We start from the raw sequence: 16,354 nt of genomic DNA, 5'->3' as shown, positions 1-16,354 counted from the left end.
AGAACATCCTGGCGGCGCCGACTGGGATTGAACGCAGGCCAGCTGGGGTGAGAGGTAATCACGCTTACCACTACACCACCAGCGCCGGTAACCTTGGAATGATATCTTGAAAATATAGGGAAAATGGATGTAATGTCGGCCTAAATGTCCCTAATTTGGGCCCATACATAAATTCAGCAATCGACTAAACTTTCAATAGCGACCAAAAATATCCATCAGTACCGTCCCAATGAAGCGTTCATCTAGATAAAGCTGATAAATAGCAGATTTTTAGCGATGGGCCCAATCTTAGATCCATAGGCCAGGATTAGAGCCATTACCCCTAGAATGTAAGTTCATAGTCCTAGAAAATTGTAATGTTTCTGAAACGTAGAAAACATTTTATGATATTGGAAAAGGATTTATTTTCTAAAAAAAAAATAAAATACAATTTAAAGGACTTAGAAAAGAACTCAAAATTTAGCGACATAATTTTTTTTCTTGATATTTGGACACTAAAGCTACCAAGCTTGAAAGATTATTCAAAATTCTAGTCTTTAGAAAATGCTTGGAGTATGAACCTTTTCCTATGCCATTTTTCAACATCTTGGAAAACTTTCAAGATCACGAAGTTAAAACAGGATATTGGGATCAGCAGTTTTTTTTTCGCAACCTCAGGAAATTTTTGTAAGTCAATAATATTGAAAATCTGATGACTCCTTTATATACTTGATATTAGATCAAATAAGGTTAGATACTGAATTAATGAATCCTTAAAGACTAACTGTTGCCAAATTTAGTATTTGAATCAAGTCACTTCAAAATTTAGTACAAAGAATAATAACTAAGTCGATCGATAAGTTCTGCTGCTGTGAGTGACAAAAAACCTCCGATCAATGATAACGGAAAATCAAAAATATGTGCACGGATGTAAACAAAAGACACCTTCCCTTCAAGCTGAAGGTAACAACAATCGGAAGAGAACCACACAGTAACGTCAAAGAAACTTCTAAAAGAGCGTCCGGAATGATTCAGAAAACTCACCTCATTTTTGGAGAACGCTCCCGAGCCGGTCCCGCCGGACGACATCCCGTAGTGTCGACTGGACGACGAGCGCCCATTGTAGATCGGTCGATTGTCCGTGGGTTTCACAAAGTTGGCATTACTGCTATTACTGTTGCTGCTACCGGTACTATTTACACTGGCACCAACGGCACTGTTGCTATTATTACTACTACTGTTGCTATTGCTATTGTTTTTTGGCGGAAGCGTTCGATGGTACTGCTGCTGCTGCTGTTGCTGCGAGGACATCGTTGTCGTCGACGGCGTTGGAAAGATCCCCGAGCCAACCAGAGGGCTAATGGTATTGGTGAGGCTATTTGGCATCTGCATCGTCGTAGGAGCATTGGACCGCGGGGTGGCCGGACTGGACGAGATCCCGATCACGTTATGTCCAGATGTTGCGTCCAGAATATGTCTCCGGGCGTATTCGAAGTTTCCGAGCTTCGATTGAATCTGCATGTCCATGTCGGATGGACTGAGCTGTGGGAGGGAAAAACAGAGAGAGAGAGAGGAGAAATAAGTGACGAATCAAACTCAAACTACCGCAAGTTAGTATGAATGATTTGAGGCACAAGGTTTATCTGATAATTTAAGTTGAGTAATTCAATACTCGGCACTCATAACGAACACTAGTAGTGGGAATCACTTAGGTTTGCAAGATCAATTAAATTTTCAATCATCTACTACCGCTATCTACTGCTTCTGCTTCTGCTGCCGTGCCGTGCCGTATTTTATTGCATTATCATTTTTATATGGCCAATTATAATCGCTCCATGTGTGCACTCTCGTGATAAATTGAATAAGGATGAGAGATGCCCCATACAGTGCCATCCGCTTGTCCGACGAGGGGTCCAAAGATGGCAACTCATTGGTAACCTAAATGGTAATTGGCATGTATTCAAAACGCAACTGCTTATGCAGCACTATTTACTTGCTTGACTATTCAAAAAATCGAAAACCATTTGACGTACCCCTCGGTTGCAAACCAATCGATGCAGGGGTCAATACACAATAAAGGTACTTTTTATGTATATGGAGAATAAATGCCACTCTACCACCTTATGGATGCGAATGTGCGAAAAGCTAAACCTAGATTTTAACCTGCATCGAGAGGCAACAGGTGTTCCGCAACTACACTGTACTATTCGAAAGCCTGCCAGAAGAAAGAGTCTACTCACTCCGCGTTCCCCATCACCTATACCTACACCGAGTACCGATTTGGCAAAACTACAACTGAAGCGCTAGCCAAAAGTTGTTCACCATAATCTGCGCTTTTCGGGGGGCTTGCGAGGCAAGGTAGGGTAGTTAGGTAAATAATGTACAGTTTCACGACGACGGACGAAACAACGCGAATCTCACCACTCGGTATAAAATTGTTTAGAAAAATCTAACTGAATTAATTGACATAAATGTATCGCCCTACGTTGGGGCTTCCCAAGCATCGTCCAGTCGCTGCTTGGTTTATCACGATGCTTCGTGAGCGCGAACAGGAGAGAGGAAGCAGGTCGGTGCTGGTGTAGGTGTCTGTGGTTGTGTTTCGATTTATATTGATTTAATAAAGCTGCTAGCCGCATCGTTCGTAGGATATAGATACCTACATATGACATGAAAGCCACCACCAGCTGAGTGGCAGCACCACGTGAGAGAAAGAGGGTAAACAGACAAATTGGTTGTGATGAGATACTTCGTGGGAAATAGAGAGTGGGCACTTTGAGCTATAGAATTGGTTTAGTTGGTGGTGGTTGAGGGGAAAAAAAGCACAGTAAGTGCACTTTTGAAGAGTGTTTTATAACACCAGGGTTTTGTTTTTCAATGCTTTGATGTTCGACTAAGCACGCAGAATGTAGTGATATTATATTCATGGTTGTAAATTGTAAATAGCCTGGCAAAGAAAACTGGATTCAAACAATCCATAAGTGAAAACCGAATTTCAGGCTCGACCCTCTCCACTTATAATGAAACTTTTCATTCAAATTTGTGCTGGAGTTTGGCCAATTGGACTCTCGCCTCATTTTTCAAAATAGTGTATTTGATTTTTTTTCCAATAAACCATGGTATGAAAACGTCTCATTTAATAAAAATGTCGTCTGTAAAGTTGTAGAAAAAAATATGATCTTTCTGGAAAACAATAAACTAGGGAAAAAAATCATTTTTTATTTTTGAAAAATGACAAGCATTGTAAAACATCTGCATTGTAGCAATGTCAAAGAAATTAAGAATACCGTCAAGTTTTCCATCTGGAATGGAAGTGCGGTGAAATTTTACTCAATTTGTAAGTCTACTAAGAATGCACTTATAGTTCTCCTTACAATATCTATTCAAAACTAAACAAACCACACCCTATGCAATTTGCGGTTCATGAGTTGATGGATCGATAGGTAGGGTCCAAGTGTGGGAGCTGCCTCCCTGGCGTCGGTAGCATTGGTGCTCAGCACGGAAAACAAGATCGACGAAAAACAAATCAAGGAAAAAAAAAAGAAACTACTGATAGACCTTATTTTCTTATTCAGAAATCTTATAACAGTTATGAAATTTTGAGCTAGTCTAATATTTTTCGAAAATTTGCTCTAGAGAAAAGAAAGGAAATTCCATGAAGAACTGTAAGAAGAATCCCAACGGAATGCTAAGCTAAATTTCATGGAAATTCCATAACAAAAAAGGCATGAGAATTCCTAGATAATTCTGTATAGATTTCTAAGATAATTTGGAGATGAACTCCAAGGAAATTCTTAGAAATATCCGAAATTTCAAAGAATAACTTTTAAAGTGAACTATGTAGGGAATTTTTCTTTCTTCTTCTTCGCATTTCAAGCTTATTGTATATCGCATATTAGCTTGTTGCGTGCTCTCAACTTAGTGTTCTAGATGCACTTCCACAGTTATTAATTGAGAGCTTTCAATGCCTGTACCATTTTTGCATCGGTATAATTGTGTGACAAGTCCAATCATACTTCTATGCCCAGGGAAGTTGAGGAATTTTCCAATCCGAAAAATTCCTAGACCGGACCGGGAATCGAACCCAGCCACCTCCAGCATGGTCTTGCTTTGTAGCTGCGCTTTTATCAACTGAGCTAAGGGAGGCCCCAAACTATGTAGGGAAATTGAAGCCAATTCTCGTGAGAATTATTAAGAATACTAAATAAGATAATTGTTTAGTAAATTCTAAGAGTGTTCAAAAAAAGATTCCCAAAGTGGTATACAGATAATTTACAAGGCTGTTGAGGATAAACATTTCAAGGAAATGTCAGTGAGAACCCCAAGATTATTCAGGGGAATCCTTAATGCAATTCTGCAGGCATCTCGAAACAATTCTAAAGAAATTCTTGTGAAAATTCTACACATATCCTACACCAGGCACAGAATTTCAAGATTCAGGATTTGGTAATGCTCTTCGACGAAATGTTTGACAGCGAAATTTCCTTCGGCGAAATAATCCACACTGTGTGAAAAATGCGCATTGCATTCAAATGCAAAAAAATAACACTTTAGAGCCCTAAACAACTGTAACCAACACCACTAATGTTGCATTGTAAAAGCATAGGTATTTGAAATTTGCAAAGTTCATACAAGGAAGTAGTAACGTGTTTTCCCAGAAGTAACAGTTATAGCTTTATCATTCTATTATAATTTTATTTAAAGTCTTCTTTGCCCATAAATTTGACTTGAAGAATGCTTTAGAACCCCGATAAAACTTGCAATGATACTTAGCATACGTAGTTTTTGTTATACACAAACAAACAAGAGCAGTGACATCTGATGGAAAATAGATACTGCAACTCTAAATGGTTAATTCTAAGCTATGCCTACTAAATATCATCAAAGAGGTCATCCGATTTCAATTTCTATGTTTCCATCTTCAATCAATTCACGAAACCATCCGCAGCTTTAACTATCGTCAATCCTACATCTACCGGAGCACAAGATCCAAACGACGATGACGACGCCGAGAGCTATGACAATTTTTCACCCTTTTGTCAACAGTTCCTTACGGGCATCTTATGCTCCCCATTCTCCTTGTGAAAAGTCTTCGGAAATTTGTAGTACTCCGACACACACACACACACCCACACTCATACACATCATGTGCAATCGCATCCCATCTACTCCAGTCTCTAGCCGCCTAGTCATTATGTGCCGGTGCGGCAAAGTGATGCTGCTGTTTGGTTGCAAGCAATTCAGCTTTTCATACAAGAAAACGAGTCCTCTCAACAACGACGACCGGAAAGTCTAGGACTGTGAGTAGTTTAGGGAGGCGAAAGGGAAAGTGAGTTCTTGACTTGAGTCGTTCAGTTCCGGACGTCGTCGTCGTTCCGGAATGTCTTTTCCCGCTAGGGTTCTGAATAGAATCAATTCTTGGCTTGGCTGGTCATGAGGCGGGTGAGGCGGGTAAGGCGGGACATAAGGGTAATGCATGCAAGGTGCATTTTACCCTTTGTGGGCACAGTTTAATGAAGGAAACCCGCAATGTAACAAATGCTTATAGAATTGAATGGTAAGTGTTTTTTCGGCTACATTAGAAATAATGAAGCAGGCATTTCAAGGATTCAAGTTTATATTAGCCATCTTTTAGAATTTAACTAGCACCATCTAGCTGTAAGCTCATTACCGCGCCATCACCTGCCGGAGATAAATACCACAGCTTGAAATTTAATTAGACTTTCAACTAATTAAAATTCAATTTCCATCGCATCAAACCAAGAAACGACACAATCGTGCATACAACAGTAGCTTCTATCACTTCTGCTCAAGATTTACAGCATAGCATCCAAACAGAATGATAAGAAGACGACCATGTCAGTGCGTTTCTGCCAATCAGTGCTGGGTGGTTCAAATTTCCCTGGAAGAGATCTGAGCTAGCCGGGAATCGGGAAACAACTGATGGCTCTTCCCGGGAATTCCAGCACTTTTATCCAGTGACTAGATATTTGGGTTTATCATAATGTTAATTTTTTAACATCTGTTGAACGATCCATGAAGAAAGTTTTTTCTCACCTCTCCAGGAAGTTTCTTCTGACATTGCTCAGAAGTTTCTCCTATTTTTCCTGGTATCATCTTCTTTACCCGGACTTCCGTATTATTTTGGTAGTTCCCTTTTAACTTGCCAAGTTGCCTTGGAAGATTCTCCCGATTTCTCCACGAAACTTCTTCTGACATCTCCCGGGAGTGGTCTTTACTTCCGGCATCACCTAGAAACTAGAAGATCCCTTCGAACTAGCACAGGATGTTTCTTTTAGCAACCTTCTTCTCCATGAAGTTTTTTCAACTTTTCTTGGAAGTTTATTTAGAAATATACAAATAAGGGTTTTTTCGGCTTTTTGTGGAAAATACTCCAGATTTCCTCCGAAGTACAATTGACAGGAAATTTCTGATCAATTGGAATTGTCTTCCAATTTCCAGTTGTAACCGACTACTTCCGGAAGTCAAATTCGGTTCTTTCGAATGATTCTTCCAAATTCTGGGGGACCAGAATTTTCATTCTATGGAAGTGTCTTCCGATTGTTCCTGGAAGTTTGTCCTACCCAACAAACAATTTGAGCTGATTAAAAGCTGAATAAGCTATTTTTTAGCTAAAGAAGCATAATTTTGCCTGAATAAGCTCTTATTCAACTTTCAATGTTTGTTGGGTAACTTGCATGAGAGGATTTTTACGACATCTCTCGGAAGCTTCTATCAACTTTCTTCGGGAGATTATTCCGATTTCCTCAAATAAAAGCTTCGGTCTTCCGCTAAAATTATCTCTTGTCCACTACTGGAAGTTTTCCAGAATTCCCCGTGATGTTTAACAACCTTTTGTTAGGACTTTCTTCCAACTTCTGGCAAAACTTTTTCCCAACTTTTATTTTTTTAGACTTGCTCTTGAAACTTATTTCTATTTCAACCGAATATATCTTTAAAATACCCGCAGAAGCTTCTTTCAACATCCAGTTTCCAGGGAAGTAAATCCGTTGATCCTGGCTCCTGTGTTGATGCGTTCGATATGTTCCAGGTGTGGAATTCGCCTCCCTGGCACTTGACTGCCGTCAGTGATTAATCACCTATTTTCAATAGATTCTTGTCGGTGAATTGCACCCGTTTGCGGATCAGAGATCGACGATAAATATACCAAAAAAGTATCTAAGGTTCTTCAAAGTGCCTGAAGTTCAGATCTTGAAATTTTCTAGACTCAATCAGGTATGTTCAGGTGAATTTCTGAGCCCGTAGAGTTTGATGGAGCCTCATAATATCATGTGGGATGTATGCTTGTAATGACAAAGTATTTTGGTGCTTGTGCAAAGTGCTTGAAGTTCAGATCTTGCCGTTCTAAAGGCTAAAAAAAGTCTTCCAAGATGTCTGGATGTTCTATACGATTAGGTAGAGTTTCATTTAATTTCGGAAAATTGAATTAACAACATAGGGGAAATGGCTCTAATGTTGGCCTATGGATCTAAGAATAGGCCCATCGCTAAAAATCTACTATTTTAAATTTTATCTAGATGAATGCGTCATTGGGACGGTACTAATGGATATTTCTGGTCGCTATTGAAAATATAGCCAATTGCTGAATTTATGTATGGGCCCAATTAGGGGCATTTAGGCCGACATTACATAATTTCCCGTATCAGAGATTTCCCCTACTATAGAGGATTTCAGAGCTTGAAGCTCAACAAAATCTTGAACGAATCAGTGTAACTTAATGGGAACTTGATAATGGTATCGACTAGGAATGGATGGATGTTGATGATAACGGTTTTCTTACTCATAAATATATCAAACGATTTAGTTTAATCTGCCCGACGTTTTGGCCATGGGTTTTGATTATTTTCAAGGGTCTATCGGTATTGTCACAGTTTTAGTCGAAGGTCGTAAGACATATAATTGTATCACATGTCACGATAGATTAAACACATTCGGAAGGTTTCGTAAAGCTTCAAAGTATCGTGCAGAACTTACTCTTGTATTGACAAAATGTCATAGTTTATCCAAAGCATGAAGCTGTTAAGATCGTATGAAATCCTTCAGATATTCTATTATCTTCTTCTTCTTCGCATTTCAAGCGTATGGCATATCGCATATTAGCTTATTGCGTGCTCTCAACTTAGTTCTGAATGCACTTCCACAGTTATTAATTGAGAGCTTTCGATGCCTGTTAATTTTTGCATTAGTATAATTGTGTGGCAAGTACAATTATACCCTATGCCCAGGGAAGTCAAGAAGTTTTTTCGTCGTCGAGAAAATTCCTAGACCAGACCGGAAATCGTTCCCAGCCACCTCCAGCATGATCTTGCTTTGTATCTGCGCCTTTACCGACTGAGCTATGGGAGGCCCCAGGCCCATATTCTATTATCATATTAGGTAAATCAGGAATTATTCTTAAGACCTTTAGTCCTTCAGATATTTTCCAATTCCTTCAGGATGATGAGGAATCATTCTGCAGACCCTCAGTTGACCAAAAAATCAAGCGAACTCTTTCAGATATCCTCTGATCATTTCAGGATGATCAGAAATTAGTTTTCTCATCATATTGCATTAGTAAGGAATTATTCCTAAGGATTTCGGGACTTCTTCAGATATTCTCGTTAAATTCCGATCCGCATTTTAGAATTTGGGGACCAAGAGAGATGATATTCAACTGTTCAAAAATGCATACAGTCTTTCAGATATTCTCTGGGATGATGTAAAAGTATCATATTCTTTTCATCACCGCTGGCCATTGGCCAGCGGGGCAAACGACTGGGTAATGCGTACCACCAGTACCGCGAGTACTTGAAGGATAAAATAGACCCCATTAGTGGTCCATTAGCCTCTTACCCAGTAACTCCTATCCCTACCTCCTCGTGGTGTCTCCTGGGATATGAGCAACCTTAGCGAAGATCGGGTAACCAACCCCGGTGGGAGCTTTGGTCATATGCTGACAGGGAAGGGGGCCCCTAGCGGGTTCGGCCTACACGGCCTGAGCGTCTGTTCACCATGGAGGTGCGGCTCAAACAGCGTCTGACTGGCATCCAGCGGCTGAATAAGAAATGCTGTATTGTGTCAGCTAAATCTAAGATGGCAGCCCCATCTACACAATAACTGAGCGTCTGTCCACCATGGAGGTGCGGCTCAAACAGCGTCTGCCTGGCATCCAGCGGCTGAAACAAGAAATGCTTATCCCCGAAAGCTATACCCAAGATGGCAGCCCCATCACGGCGGATAGGAGACCTTAGGCTAACTACCTACTGTCCCCGAAACTTTACAACTGTTACAGAAACCAATAGAGAAAGATCACGGACTGATATTACGGCAACGACTTTTAGCGCAAAACAACGGACAAGAATTGGAACATGGAATGTACTAACGCTAGCCCAACAGGGGAAGCTGGCACAACTCGCCAGCGAGGCTCGACGCATGAAGCTCGAAATCCTGGGACTAAGCGAAGTCCGTTGGCCAAACTTTGGAGAACACAAGCTGCCGTCGGGCCAGGTACTACTCTATTCTGGTATTCGAGGTGAAAACGCTCCCCGCCACCGTGGAGTTGGTTTCCTGCTTAGCGCCCAAGCAAATGCGGCGCTCATCAAGTGGGAACCTATCAATGAGAGGATAATCGTTGCCAGATTCAGAACGCGGGTTCGTAACCTAACCATAATCCAATGTTATGCGCCAACCGATGCTGCCGAGTTACAGGACAAAGAGAACTTTTACAGTCAACTGAATGCAGTCGTGGATAAAATTCCGAGAGGTGACATCAAGATCTACATCGGCGACTTCAATGCGAAGATCGGCTCCGACAACACGGATTATGAGCGTGTCATGGGGCGCCATGGTCTTGGCGAAATGAGCGAAAACGGTGAGCTGTTGGCAGAGTTTTGTGGCAATAACGACATGGTGATCGGGGGTTCGCTCTTCCCCCATCGACCAGTGCACAAAGTCACGTGGGTTTCCCGTGATGGACATACCGAAAATCAAATCGACCACATCTGCATCAGCCGAAAATGGAGAAGGAGCCTTCTTGACGTTCGGAACAAACGCAGTGCCGACATCGCGTCTGACCACCATCTCCTCGTTGGAGAGATCCGCCTTCGTATCGCGCGGGTCCAGCGGCGGGAGGAGCGGCTCGGACGGCGATTCAACACACGCCGATTGGAAGATCCAGCAGTAAAAAGGTCATTCGTCGAGGAACTGGAGACCAGAGCTGCGGATATTCCTGATGGTGGCAGCGTAGAAGAGCAATGGACGGCGATCAAGGATGCCTTTACTGAAACGAGTGAAAACAACCTGGGCGAGCTGCGCGCTCAGAGAAAGGAGTGGATCACGGATGACACCTGGAGGAAGATAGAGGAGCGGAGAAATGCAAAAGCCGCGATAGAGCGGGCGAGAACCAGAGGAGCGAAGAACCAGGCCCGCCAACTGTATTCGGCTCTCGAGAAGGAAGTGAAGCGCTCGTGTAGGCGGGATAAGCGAGCGTGGGTGGACTCCCTAGCCGATGAAGGTGAGAAAGCCGCAGCAACAGGCGATATCCGTCTCCTCTACGATATCTCACGACGCCTGAGTGGAGCAAGGATGAATCCTAGGATGCCAGTGAAGGACGCGACTGGTCAGTTGCTCACCGACCCCACTGATCAGCTGAAACGCTGGTTTGAACACTTCGAACAGCTTCTACAAGTTTCGTCGGTCAACCAGCCATCAACATCTCGGCATGAACCGCCAAGAGTGCGACGCATCACTCGCGTCAATTCTGAGGCGCCATCCCTACCGGAGATCGAAGCTGCTATCCGAACCATGAAATCCAACAAGGCTCCCGGGGTCGATCGCATATCAGCAGAGATGCTCAAAGCTGACCCCATGCTATCTGCACAAATGTTGCATCAACTATTCTGCAATATCTGGGACACCGCGACTTTTCCGGCTGACTGGATGCAGGGCGTCTTAGTGAAGGTCCCAAAGAAGGGGGACCCAACTGTATGCGATAACTGGCGTGGCATTATGTTACTGTGTTGTGTTCTCAAAGTTCTATGCAAAGTTATCCTCAACCGGATACAGGAGAAGATCGACGCGACTCTCCGACGGCAGCAGGCGGGATTCCGTGCTGGAAGATCCTGTGTGGACCATATTGTCTCGCTCCGCATAATCTTGGAGCAGGTCAACGAATTCCAAGAGTCCCTTTACTTGGTTTTCATTGACTACGAAAAAGCTTTCGACCGACTCAACCACGAAAACCTGTGGGGCGCCCTAAGGCGCAAGGGAGTTCCGGATAAAATCGTCAACCTCATCGAAGCTCAGTATGAGGCTTTCACGTGCAGGGTGCTGCACAACGGAGCCCTATCTGACCCTATTCGGGTAGTCGCTGGAGTGAGGCAAGGATGTATTCTATCACCGCTACTGTTCCTCATCGTAATCGACGAGATAATGGTTGGTGCGATCGACCGTGTGCCGAACCGTGGGTTGCTCTGGCAGCCTATTACAATGGAGCATCTAAACGACCTAGATTTGGCGGATGACGTTGCTTTAGTATCACAACGGCGTTCTGACATGCAGAGTAAGCTCGACGATCTCGCCGAACGCTCCTCAGCGGCAGGTCTCAACATCAACGTCAGCAAGACTAAATCGTTGGATATCAACACGGGAAATCCATCCAATTTTACGGTAGCTGGTCAGGAAGTGGAGAAGGTTGAAAGTTTCCAATATCTTGGCAGCCAGATAGCGTCGGACGGCGGAACCAAGAGTGACATAGGTGCACGGATCAAGAAGGCAAGGGCTGCTTTTGCGAGTTTACGAAACATCTGGAAGTCAAATCAGATTAGTCTCCGCACGAAGATCCGAATTTTCAACTCTAACGTGAAATCTGTACTGCTGTACGCTAGCGAAACATGGTGCGTATCAGCGGAGATCACACAGAAGCTGCAGGTGTTCATCAACCGATGCCTGCGGTATATAATTCGTGCTTGGTGGCCTCACAACTGGATTTCGAATGCCGAGCTCCATCGACGGTGTCACCAGAAGCCGATATCGACAGAAATTCGGGAACGTAAGTGGAGGTGGGTTGGCCACACTCTACGGAAGAGCGGAAATGAAATCTGCAAACAAGCGCTGGATTGGAATCCAGCCGGACATCGCAGCAGAGGCAGACCCAGGGGCTCATGGCGGCGAAGCCTAAACAAGGAGATTAAGCAAGTCGACCGGAATTTGACCTGGGCCCAGGTCAAGGCGAAAGCAAACAATCGCCCAGGATGGAGATCTTTCACGTTGGCCCTTTGCGCCAGGGATGGCGCTCAGGACACTTAAGTAAGTTCAGATATTCTCTGATCATATTAAGTTAATCAGGAATTTTGAAGATTTTCAGATCATAAAATCACTCATCATTGATCAGGAATTAAGACATATATATTTTCAGTTTACTCTCAACGTTTTAAATTGATTAGGAATTATTCTGAAGACAATCAAACCTTCGGATAATCTCTCATTTAAGCTTGATCAGGAAGTATGCTACAGACATACAACTGTTCCAAAATTCTAACGAAGATCTTCTTCTGATCAAATCAGGATGATCAGAAATGGTTCTATGAAATGGTTCTTTAGAACATCAAATATTATCTCATCATTATCCCGTGATTTTCATAAAATATTCTAAAGGCCATCAACTGATTAAACAAAGTCCTCATCATATCAGGATGTTTAGAAATTATTCCGAAGACCTTCAGTCTTTCAGATATTTCTATGCTGCAAAACAATAATTATCAGCTCCGTATAGCTCCCGCGATTGAGCCTTCCAAATAAACGGTGTATTATTATCGTTTATTGGGTTGATTAGGAATTATTCTGAAGTCCTTTAGCACTTCAGAAATTCACATGATCTCACATGATCGGACGAGGCTCTACGGATTTTTATACTAAATCACATACGGTGCCCAGGGTTTTGTTGAGCCTGTAGAACTTCATGTTCAAATGTTCAGGATCCTAAAATACTTGATATTATGGAGCACGATGACGCTCTACGATACGGGTTCATATATACCTTGTTTGTTGTAATGCCTTGTTTAATCTGTAGCAAATTAAAATCTTAACTACAGGTTGATAATTGATAAACTATATAACATATACTATAAATAATTGATAAACTATATAACAACGAGAAATCGATGTTTAAAAGTAATTGTTTACATAATTGGCTCATTGACCCTTTTTACATGTTCGTCTAGATTTGTGTCTTTTAAAAATCTTCGAGATCCTATATATAAAAAAAAAACAGTTAAGAAATCAACCAACCTACAACTGAAAATCTCAATAACAATGACAAAAATCAAGAATTGGATTATTTTTTTTAAGAATCTGGGACTGAGAAAAATGCTCAAAATGTGGGATTTTGAAAAATCTCCAAGACTTGAAAAAAAAATTCCAAGATAATTTTCTGAGATGAAGTCCCAAGGAATTCTAGCATAAATTCTAATGGATTTCTGGGGAGAGGAAAAAAAAGTTCTGAATATAATTCCTCTGTTATTCTTAGAAGAAATCCAACTTCAAGCAGAATTGCTATCTGATTCAAGTTTAAAGAAAATGCAAAAGAGAATTACAAAGATATATGAGGAAAATTCCAAGCAATTTCTGAGGAGATTTCAGAACTAATTCTGAGGAGATATTTGCTCAGTTCCAGGCCAAATACTTTACATAATTGTGTGTTATGGACAATCATTACCATTTTTGCAAAAAGTCGGCCATTTTGGATCTTGTATTTTTTTTTTAAATGTAATTTAAATTGTAATTTTTCAATAAATTGTAGCATTAAAACGTCACTTCTGATCGAAATGACGTCTGAGACAAAGTTGTTTAGAAAAGAAAAGAAATACGGGGAATAATATACCCGGTATTTTTTTTAGTAATTTAAGTAAGAACTCAAAAAACTGTTAAAAACTGAAATATTATAAAAAAAAAGTAGGAGAAATGGATGTAATGTCGGCCTAAATGCCCCTAATTTGGGCTCTTACATAAATTCATCAAGCGACTAAATTTTCAATAGCAACCAAAAATATCCATTAGTACGGTCCCAATGACGCGTTCAAGTAGATAAAATTTAAAAATAGCAGATTTTTAGCGATATGCCCAATCTTAGATCCATAGGCCAACATTAGAGCCATTTCCCCTATATCTTCATAATTTATATTTTTTTAAATAAACCTCATGAAAACTGCAAAACTTTGGAGTATTAAAAACCAAGGTCACTTAAAAATTGACAAAACTCGTAGAACATTCATAGAATTCACTCTACTCTCTTACATTTTGCATATGAAACACTTGTCTTTAATCCCATTATAATTTTATTTTTCTTTGAGCATGTTGTTCGCAAGAAAATGATTCCGGATTATACGCTTAATCAAACGCTAATTCGCGGCCGGATTTCTTCGGGCGGAAATCGTAAAAGCAGCGCTTTCTTCTCTAAGTAAATTCCATCTCAACAGCAATAGCAACAATATCACAATATTAAAACTTGACTGAGAAGCTTATTTTCCGAGCTAACCGAGGTTTACAAAATTGCATAAATGACGTAGTATTCTAGGATGACTTCCCTAACAACTGTTGCTGAGATGTGCTTTCATTAGAGGTTGTTTAGCCTCCGAAATGAGTTTGGTATGTACAGTTAATGTTAATTCTCAATAATTGAAATCTTGGATACCACCTAAATCAGTAGCTTCCAAAATACAGGTACCAGTAGTATATCTTCCAAAATACAGGTATTCTATAACGCAACAGACCCTGTTCACTTCTATCGTTGATGTTGACCTTTCTATACATATTTATTTAACTCATCCTGTTCCTGGGGGTAGTCTAAAGAGTAATTCTGTTCTAAAAAAATCTACATTGAAAATCTGGGGGTACATATTTTGAAGATTCTGAGTAAAACATCTAATAACAAATTGGAAATGAAGAACCATCCTCAAACTACACCGATTAATTAAGTTGTTAATAAGTTTCTGTGTTTAAAATGTATCTCCCTGAATTTGAATGAAATTCCCTGAGATTCCCTGATTTTACAGGTTCAAAAATGAATTCCCTGATATTTCCAGATTTTTCCAAGTAGTCGACACCCTGTTGGATAATCCAGGGATTTTTGTCAATTTTCAAATGTCTATAGTTTAAATACTTCAAAAGTTTGCATTTTACATGAGCTCTATTAAAAAATATTTTTATCAAAATTACTTAGAAAATTACGGTGCATATTTTTTCCAGAAAAACTTTACTTTTGTAGACAACTTTGTCTCAACCGTCATTTCGATCAGAAGTAACGATTTCGTGCTCCAATTTATTGAAAAATGTCAAAGACGCCATTTTGAAAAAAATACAAGAGCCAAAATGGCTGAATTTTTGCAAAAATGTGAATGCTTGCCCTTAAAACACAATTAGGGTAGAGAACTACTTCGGCCTAATCGCCCATTTTGGGCCTATCGAGCAGTAAACTTCAAATAAATCCATTATTTCGGCGTTAACAAGTCAATTATGCGTTTGGTACGATACTATAGTTAATAAGCTACCGAACGAAGTCAATTAGAACGCGTGAAATGAAGGCTTTTGTACCCATAATTCACAAAAATAAAAGAAGCGCTCCGACCGAATCAATTTTTATCCTCATTCGATAGGCCGAAGTGAATTCATTGGCATTTCAATTGCGTTTCAATGCGTTAGGCCGAGTTTAGAATCCGTAGGCCGAGTTTGGCGTCAAGAAGCAGTCTTAGACTTTTGACAATATCTCAACGATTGGTTTCTCTTTATCAAATTTTACGGTACGTACGTAAAGGTAAATAAATATGGAAGCCATCAGTAATAATAACATTCCGTTGGGTTGTAAACTGCGCTAGATTAAGAAAGACTAAGTGCGGGTTGTGCTTAATAGGCCGAAAATGGGGTAGTTAACCCTATGCAAAATTTCTTGCAAATCGGGAAAAGTCGAGTCATATTTTTTTTCTATTTGACCTGGAATTGGACAGAAATATTTGCCACCGATCCACCTGCCGTGCCTGTATGTAATATGGCTATGTTGTCCTGGATGGATATGTCGAATATTCACCAACCACAAAGTACGAGTAAACATGCAAAGCTCCTTACTACCTGGGAAACTTGCTTACCAACTTTTCCTATATGGTGTTCGCTAAAAAGCCATTACTATGCGATCCACACTGAGCCATGTACTGGGCCGGCAGATGCTAATTCCCCGACATAGTCCTCCGTTCGCAAAAGGAGTCTGTAAGCGGCGATGCTGCAGTAACTCTCAATATCGCACAATGACACAATGGCAGTTCGTTCGAACCTGATGAACTGAGCACGGGCAGCAAGTCTACATATACTGCTGCACCAACCGACATTCCTT

At 40.9% G+C, this 16,354-nt stretch overlaps 1 protein-coding gene across 4 annotated transcripts in view; it reads right to left on the bottom strand.

Moving 5' to 3' along the window:
- lilli (lilliputian) overlaps positions 1-16,354 on the bottom strand; it is a 285,693-nt gene that overhangs the window by 45,417 nt on the left and 223,922 nt on the right. For all 4 annotated transcript variants that reach the window (XM_065233870.1, XM_065233889.1, XM_065233883.1 and 1 more), the window contains exon 4: positions 1,024-1,521. In XM_065233870.1, coding sequence (XP_065089942.1) covers positions 1,024-1,521 — 498 coding nt within the window. The remainder of the gene's footprint in view (positions 1-1,023; positions 1,522-16,354) is intronic.

This window comes from Ochlerotatus camptorhynchus, unplaced genomic scaffold, assembly GCF_037179485.1.
Source record: "Ochlerotatus camptorhynchus isolate MF236.1 unplaced genomic scaffold, CSIRO-AGI_Acam_v1.1 ptg000037l, whole genome shotgun sequence".
Taxonomy (NCBI): domain Eukaryota; kingdom Metazoa; phylum Arthropoda; class Insecta; order Diptera; family Culicidae; genus Ochlerotatus; species Ochlerotatus camptorhynchus.
The sequence above is the reverse complement of the archived record's forward strand: the minus strand, read 5'-3'. Positions and strand labels throughout refer to the sequence as shown.